General features: G+C 38.2%; 1 protein-coding gene across 1 annotated transcript; it reads right to left on the bottom strand.

The window, feature by feature from the left end:
* Window positions 1–1,286: 1,286 nt before the first annotated feature.
* Window positions 1,287–4,584, bottom strand: LOC104229494 (uncharacterized). The gene is made up of 3 exons (XM_009782144.2): window positions 4,265–4,584; window positions 3,436–3,816; window positions 1,287–1,770 (listed from the first exon to the last, which is right to left on the bottom strand). The coding sequence occupies exons 1-3, from the start codon at window positions 4,582–4,584 to the stop codon at window positions 1,287–1,289; spliced, it is 1,185 nt and encodes a 394-aa protein (XP_009780446.2).
* Between the last annotated feature and the right edge of the window lie 4,677 nt (window positions 4,585–9,261).

Genomic DNA, 9,261 nt, shown 5'->3' with positions numbered 1-9,261 from the left:
TTCCCAACTGAGTGCCAAAAAAAATTCCAACTTTACATTTACTGAGAATGTACCCTCTCTTCCTACAGGGCTTTCAGTGAGAAGAAATTCATGATGTTTTCAGTCACGTGCTTTGAGCATCCACAGTCCATAGTCCATCGCAGTCTGCTTCCTGTCACTATTCCCTGCACATGCAAATCAAAGGTTAGATTTAGGAACCCAAACTAGTTTGGGTCCCTTGTTATGATAGAAAGGATGAATAAGGGCTTTCCTAGTCCATGCAGGCAACATCCGCTTCTTGCGAGTGGTACCTGGTCCTTTGTTAGTAGTCACTTTATCAGTAAATACTTTGTTTTTCCGAACATACTGAATCCTGGCCTGCCAATTTTCTTTAAAATGCCCATTGTTCCAACAGTGGGTACATAGCCAGTTATCAGGGATAGTGACATACTTGTTGTGAGGGTTGTAAGGAGTTTTCTCCCTTTGGAATCTAATGCCCTGCCTGTTTCCACTATTGTCAAGATATATGGCAGTGACAGCATCTGAGGACCAGGTCCACTTCAGAGATTTCTCAAGATCAATTCTTACTTTCTCTAATTCAGCTTGAAGTTGTTGATTCTTCTCAAGTTCACTACATAGACTGTTTTTCATAATAGTTAATTCCTTTTCAAGCAAGATGTGTGTCTCACTAGCTAATTCATTCCCTTTACCAAGATTCACATTCATATGTTCTCTATTGAGTTCCTTAATGGTTTCCTCTAGATCAGTGCATATCACTAAAAGTCATCCTTCTCTTACTCAGTAGTTGCAATTTTTCCTTCTAAGGTGTGTTTCTCATTGCTAAGACCTTCTATTGTTTCTTTTAAATCAACAACCACTACCATCAGGTCATCTCTCTTATTTTCTACACTAGTTATTCTTTCACTCAAGGCTTCCTTTTCTTTTTCAAGATTAGTTATTGTCTAATTTAGGTCTACTACACAAACCACCAGATCATCTCTAGATTGCTCGGCCTCTCCTAGTTCTATGGTCAGGATCTCCTTATCATTAACAAGGATATAATAAGCATCAATTAGGACATTTGCTAACGACCTTAGCTTCTTAGAAGAGTAGGATTTCAGATTTCTCTGAACATCCCTGAAGTTTACCTCATCGTCTTCATCTTCTTCATCATCATCAGACTGAGCCATCAGCGCGAATAGTGAATCATACTTCATTGCTTCAGTTTTCACTACCATCATGGAACTATTTTCTGCATCTGGTTCCCTTTCGGATTCACTAGAGGAGTCTCCCCAAGAAGCAAGAGTCTACTTAACAATATTGTCAGCAGCACTTTTTCGATTGAATCGTTTGTCTGGAACCGGGTTCCTTTTTGCTGCTTTGTCAGGATTTTGTTTGTATTGCTCCTGTTTTGCGAGTGGGTAGTCTTTGATGAAATTCCCTGGCTTTCCATATCTGTGACAGAGATCGTTGTTCCTTGCTTTACTTGAACTGCCCCACTTTGGTGTATCATCATTTCTTCGAACCATCTTTTGAAATCTCTTAGTAAGATAGGCCATGTCACTATCTTTATCACTTGAGTTACTACTTTCAGCTTTGAGTACCAGGTTATTTTCCTTCTTAGGCTCTCTTCTTTCACTATCTTTCTTTCTTTTCATCTCGTATGTCTTTAGATTACCAATTAACTCATCCATAGTCAGAGTTTGTAGATCTTTAGCTTCAGTAATGGCATTTACCTTACTTTCCCAAGAACCAAGTAGAACACTGAGGATTTTTCTTACAAGCTTGTTTCTGGGAATGGCATCTCCAAGTGAATGAAGTTAATTTATGAGGGAGGTGAATCTGGTGTGCATATCTTGTATAGACTCATCATCCTTCATCCTAAAGAGCTCATATTCCGTGGTGAGCATGTCGATCTTGGACTGTTTGACATGAGTGGTTCCTTCATTTACGGTTTGCAATGCTTCTCATATTTCTTTGATAGTGTCACAAGTTGAGACTCTGTTGTACTCATCAGGTCCTATACCACACATCAAGATTTTCTTGGCACGGTAGTTCTTTTATACAGCTTTTCTGTCAATGTCGTTGTACTCTTTTCTACCTTTCGGCACCATTGGTCCTATTTCTTCAAGGGGACATGTGGACCATCACAAATGATGTCCCACAGTTCTGAATCTTTTGCCATCATAAAATCATGCATGCGGGTTTTCCACCAGCCATAGTACTAACCATTGAATTTGGGAGGTCTATAGGTTGATTTTCCTTCCTCAAAGTCGGGTGGAGCAGCCATTGAGATACTTTCTAGGTGCTAACCTTTTAGAAAGAACCTGCTCTAATACCAATTGTTAGTTTGTATGAGTCCACCAAACTATGGAGTACCTGGTCCTATATGAGATGATGTTAAGGATGCTATAGAAACTGAAAGTAAAGAAGACAAGAGATTTTTACGTGGAAAAATCCCACACAAGGGGATCAAAAACCCACGACCTACTCTTGTAGGTTTTTAACTTCACTAACTTGCAATCTCCCTATTACAAGCCACTTTGCAATAACCCTATTACAAAGACTTCAACTAACTTGTGATGCTCTCACCACAAGCTACTTTATAACTATCCTAGTTACAAAGGCTTTAAACTTATGACTATTCCTAGTCACAACATAAACTCGGAAGTTTACGGATTTTTGGTTTTTCCTAAGACAAAGCTTCTAAGAAAGCAAACTAGGAAATACAATGAAGAGCAAATGACAAGATTACAACTCAACTACGGATGTACATAAACTCATTAAGAAACTGATCCTTAGTGGAGTTGTCTTCTTGTTCTTGACACACCAGTGACTTCAATGCCGGAGGAACACTGTTATGCTTGAGAGAATATCACTGAATGCACACAAATGTTGTGCTTTGCACCAGGTTGTTATATCACAAAAGACATCACAATAGATAGTGATGGCAATTCTTGGTACACGCTTCTTCCCAATGAGAAATGACTGTTGTAGTGTCTGCACAGCCACTTCTGTGCAGTTGCGTTCCGGCTGGATAGTCGACTTGTACTTCTATTAGAGAACACTAATGGACCAGGTCCTAGTTGTGTTCCTCTTTTATAATAGTTGCGAGATAGTCACTTTCTGCTGCTATATTCCAGTTGTACAGCTGACTTGTACTTCTGTCAGAGAACCCTAAGGGACCAGGTCACCAGGTCCCTGTTGTATTCCTCTCTGTGGTCGTTCATTCATTTGCTGGTTTTCAGACTTGAACCAGGTTAGTTGAAATGTATACCATGTGGGTCAGGTTCTCTATTTGGTTCTTCATAACAAGTTTGTTAGATCATCAAAACATAAGAAGCATAAGGCCAATACATTGAAAACCCATCATTGTAACTTCTCCAGCAGCATCAACATACCTTCCTCATCCAAGTCCCTGAGGAGTCTACCTTTCAAGATTGTTCTCTTCCTAACTTAACCATCTTGTCCTTCTCAGCATCAAATTCTTCTTCTTCTTCTTCCTCCACTACTTTCACTTTTCTAGATTTCAATGCAGACCTGGTTCTTTTAGCCAAAGTAGAGGGATCTACAGACTTTGTTTTTGAAACAGACTTCTTTGTGGAAGTCTTGGATTTCTTTGCCTTTGGAGTCACAACCTCCATTTCTTCTGCCTCCTCTTCATCACGAAGAACTAGGTCCATCTCTTCAATCTCAACTGCCTCAATAGGCTCAATCACCTTCCTCTTTCCCTTAGCAGCAACTTTTTTCTTACTTTCTTCTAAGGCATTCTCCAGTTCAGCCTCACTCTTATAGTTCTCCCTCTCCTTGTAGTTCTCCCTCTTATAGGAGGAGTCTCTACAGGGATAGATGATACAACCTTTATTTTCTTATTTTCCTAGCAGTACCGGGGACTTTAACTCCTGAACTCTTTTTCTTTTTAGGATTGTAACTATCAGACACCCTTTTTAGTAGGTCTGCGAGGGGTTCATGTTCAGATGGAACAGGTTCTTGAACATTCTTCCCCAATCTAACCAGCCCCTTAGTAGCTTCTCTGAACCCACTTCCCCCTTTTTCTCTCACACTTTCTTCTTCTCCAGCAGATTCCTCACTCCACACTACCATAGCACATGTTTATTCATTCAAACCAACAAGAGTGGGTGAACATTTAGCCACTCATTTTCCCACTCCCCTCACAGCACCTTGTGCACCCTTACTCTCTTTTTCTTTTCTCTTTTGATTTTTACCACCAATTTTCCCAAACTCAGTTGTTTCAACCCCAGCCACAGTTCATACCAGAACAAACCTATTTTCTAGATTTGTAGCAACCTCAGAGATGATTTTAGGAGTAACTTTAGGGCCAGATGTTACCTGCTCTATCTCAGAAGAGGCGGTTTCTTCCCCCTCAATAGACTTGAATGATTCATCAGATTTATGGGGTTCTTCTTCCCGACTCGCTTTAAATTGTTCATTAATTTTCTTGATTTGTTCTCCACCAATGACAACCTTGCGAGCCATCAACTTGAACCTTCCTTTCTTAGAGGTGGGTGTGGTTGAAGGTGTGATGGATGGTATGGGTGTAGTTTCCTTGGGTGGTGATGAGGGATTTTCAGAGAGGTTTGCCATTTCTATGTTTGGGTATGAGAGAAGATGAGTTTGTGTGTGTTTGGAAAATGAGAGAAGATAGAGAGAATTTTTTTACGGCTTGAAAATTAAGAAGTGAAGAAACAAGTAAGACCTAATCAATTTAAAAAGGAGGTGTTTAATTGGGTAACGACAGCCTTTTCAGAAGTCTAATCAAACTAGAAGTTAGTTTGAAAAGACGTTGAACACTGACCCTAGAATCTAAGCACTTATTGCGGTTTTGGACTCTGTTTGAATGAAACTGGTTCATTTCGTAGCGGATAAGTTAAAAAAGTTTGGAATTAAATGGGACTCTCTTCTTGATCATAATCCAAATATAATTATTCCAAAATATGCAGAGTGGAGAGCACATTCCAAGTAATCTTGATGAACCAAGTTCTTTACTAAGAAATCTCTTGTGTAAGTCTGAATTTTTCAAGAAAATAGAGATAACATCATTAGAGATTAATGAGTCATTTTAGCACATGGCACAAGAGTATACTGATGAAAGTATGAGACTGAGCAAAATCTAATCTAATTATGAATTCACAAATTTTCTAACCAATTTTGAATTAGAACTGGTTCCTTTTAGGTGATCTTAATCATCCCTAATTCTAACATATTCCTTTCAAAATGATCTCTACATAGATCTATTGTGAAGATGTCAGCTATTTGCTTGTCAATAGCACAAAATTCTACAATGATCAAACCCTTTCCATAGTTGTCCCTCAAAAAGTGATGTCTAACATCTATGTGCTTAGTTCTCTTGTGATGAACCGGGTTCTTGGTCATACTAATTGCACTAGTGTTATCACAAAATATGAGGACACAACCTACATCAATTCCAAAGTTCATTAATTGTTGTTTGATCCACAAAAATTGAGAACAACATGAGGCAGCAGCAACATACTCAGCTTCAGTAGTAGATAAGGCCACAGAATTTTGCTTTTTGATGGCCCAAGACACAAGACATGAGCCAAGAAAGTGTTCCATACCTGAGGTGCTCTTTCTATCCACAAGAAAACCTGCATAATCAGCATCAGCATATCCCACTAAGTTGAAATTACAACCTTTTGGATACCATAGACAAAGATCAGTGGTGACTTTTAGGTATCTCAAGATCCTCTTGACAATCAGTCAAGTGAGATTCCTTTGAATTTGCCTAAAATCTACTACAAAGACCTACACTAAAAACAATTTCAGGTCTGCTAGCAGTGATATATAACAAAGAATCAATCATTCCCCTATATAACTTCTGATCAACATATGAACAAGGTTCATCTACATCCAATTTTGTGGTTGTTGCAATAGAAATGTCAATTTCTTTGGAATCTTCCATTTTGAACCTTTTAAGAAACTCTTTCACATACTTCTGTTGATGGATCATAGTTCCATTTGAATTTTGTTTAATTTGTAAGCCTAAAAAGAAATTAAGCTCACCCATCATACTCATTTCAAATTCACTCTCTAATACTTTAGCAAATTCTTTACTTAACATATCAGTAGTTGCTCCAAAGATTATATCATCAACATATAGCTGAACTACCAAAAGATCTTTACCTTTTTCTTTCAAGAATAAAGTATTGTCAATTTTACCTCTCTTGTAGCCATGCTCAAGCAGGAATTTTGATAATCTTTCATACCATGCTCTTGGAGCCTACTTGAACCCATAAAGTGTCTTGTCAAGCTTGTACACATGATTAGGACATTCCTTGCTTTCAAAGCCGGGAGGTTGTTGACAAACATTTCTTCCTTTAGATAGTCATTGAGGAAGGCACTCTTGACATCCATCTGATGGAGAGTGAATTCCATGTAACCAGCAAAGGCTATAAGGAGTCTAATTTCTTTCAATCTTGCAACTGGAGTAAAAATCTCATCATAGTGTATGTCCTCCTCTTGACTATATCCTTTAACTACCAATATTGCCTTGTTCTTTATAACTGTTCCATCTTCATCAGGTTTGTTTCTGAAGACCCATTTTGTGTCAATTACTGATTTGTCCCTGGGTCTTGGTACCATATGCCAAACTTGACTTATCTCAAATTGGTTGAGTTCATCTTGCACTGCATTCACCCAGTCTGCATTCTGCAAAGCCTTAACAACATTTTAGGCTCAATAAGAGATAGAAAAGCATCAAAAGCACAAAGATTCTTCAAAGAAGATCTAGTTTTAATTCTAGAGGTTGGATCAGTAATTATGTTCTCAATGAGATGAGAACTTTAGTACTTGTAAGGTTTCACAACCAGCTAGTTTTCCCTAGATGTTCCTTTAATATTTTGTTGTTGAGGAACAAGTTCATGGACAGGATCCTTCAAGGTTTGAGGATCAGTTCTTCTTTGTTTAGTCCCCCTTGTCAGGTTGCCCTAGGTAAAAGGACATGTTCCTTCCTCTGGTGCAGCTTTAGTCTGGGTTGTGGTTTCATTTGAGTTTCTTACCAGCCAAATTGCTTCATCTTCATGTTCCTGCCTCTCAGAAAGAATGTTAGTTTCATCAAAAACCACATCTACACTTTCTTCTACACACATAGTTCTTTTGTTATAGATCTTATAAGTTTTACTATGTGAAGAATATCCCAAGAATACTCCCTCATCACTTTTGGGATCAAACTTACCTAGGGAACCTTTACCATTATTATGCACAAAGCACTTGCATCCAAATGCCCTAAGATGGGATATATTTGGCTTTCTCCCTTTAACTAAATCATAGGGAGTCTTCTCAACAAGAGGTCAAGTCATGCACCTATTTATGATGTAGCATGCAGTGTTCACAGCTTCTGCCCAGAAACTATGGGGCAGTTTATTAGAAAGAAGCATAGTCCTAGCCATTTCTTCCAATGTCTTATTCTTTCTTTCAACTACTCCATTATGTTGTGGAGTCTTAGGAGCAGAAAAATATGATCTATGCCATGCTCATCACAAAATTCAGCAAATTTAGCATTTTTAAATTTAGTACCATGATCAGACCTAATTGATACAAGTTGATTACCTAGTTGTTTTTGCGTTTTTCTAACAAAAGAAGTGAACATGTCAAATGCTTCATCTTTAGATATTAGAAACATTGTCCAATTAAACCTAGAGTAATCATCAACAAGTACCATAACATATCTCTTACTACCTCTGATAAATGTTCTCATTGGTCCACAAGATCCATATGGACCAGTTCCATCGTCCTGGTGGTACTTACCATTTTCTCTCTTTTGAAAGAGGATATTACATGTGTCCCCCTTGCACAAGCCTCACAGACTTTATCTTCCTTGAACTTAATGTTATGCAGTCCTATCACCAAGTCCTTGGAGACTAGTTTGTTGAGTTGACTTAGACTGCCATGTCCAAGTCTCTTGTGCCAAAAGAGGGGATCATTATTCAACACACTTAAACATGTGAGTTCATTATCTGACAATGTGGACAGATCTACAACATATATGTTATTCACTCTTTTTCCTTCAAAGCATTTTGTAGAGGTGAATGCAACCATGTTACCTCTATCATACAATTGTGATACACTTATTAGACTGTACTTTAGTCCATCTATCAATTAGACATTCTCAATAGAGTGAGAATCAGTCTTACCTACCTTGCCAATCCTAATAATCTCACCTTTTTCCCATTTCTGAAGGAGACATTACCTCCTTTAAGGTCCTCAAGTGAAAGGAATTGATTCTTGTTCCTGTCAAATGCTTTGAGCAGCCACTATACATGTACCATATTTGGCTGCTCCCTTCACTTGGACCTGCAAAAGAAAATTAGGAGTTAGTCTTAGGAACCCAAACTAGTTTGGGTCCCTTTCTATAGGCAAAAGGATGAATCAAATTCTTTTTAGCCTAACTTGGTAGCCTATTATTCCTTTGAACAAATTCTTTGTTCTTTTGACTTGCCTTTACGTTTGTAGTGCATTCACTTTTATAGTGACCTATTTTACCACAGTGTGTGCAAATCTTGTTCTCAGAAAGTGTGAGGTAATTGCTTTTGGGATCCCACTTAGGTGTCAGGTTCCCAAAATCAAGTCCTCTTCTGTTTCTAATATGGTGTTCTTGTAGCCATGACAGTGCATCGGAGGACCTATTCCATTTACAGGTTCTGTCTAGCTCATGCTCTACCTTGATTAGATCCTCCTTTAGGATTCTTACCTGCTCATCCCTTTTATACAACTCATCTTTCATTTTTCCTAAATTTTCTTCTAGAGTGAGTTATGTGCGGTCAGCTGTCTTTTACCTATTCCTAATTTCAATTTTAAATTTTCAAATCTAAGTTCTAAGACAGTTGTGTCAAGTTCATAAACCTGGTATTCAACACAACATTTTTCACTTTCAGTTTCACTAGCCCTAAGTTCCAGGTTTTTGCGCTTAGCTTTTAAAACTACACACTCTTTTGACAGCTATTCCTTTTCATTATTTACATCCTTAGATTCATCAGTTAGCTCTAGGAGCAACTCAGATAACCTCTCCTTAAACAAAAATTTAATCTTGTCTTTGATATGAGAAACACTTACCTCAGCTTCTTCATCAGATTCTCCAATAGCCATAAGTGTTCGTTCATCATCATCATTATTTGAGCTTTCATCTGAGCTATCTCCCCAAGAAGCGACCATAGCCTTTATTGTTCCTTTGCTATTGCTTTTCTTGGGTTGAACATGTTCCTTCGATCAGCTCTTTCCTTCTTCTATTCAAGTTTCTATAGAGGG

The sequence above is a fragment of the Nicotiana sylvestris genome, chromosome 9, assembly GCF_000393655.2.
Source record: "Nicotiana sylvestris chromosome 9, ASM39365v2, whole genome shotgun sequence".
Lineage (NCBI taxonomy): Eukaryota > Viridiplantae > Streptophyta > Magnoliopsida > Solanales > Solanaceae > Nicotiana > Nicotiana sylvestris.
This window is presented reverse-complemented; position numbering and strand designations above follow the sequence as displayed.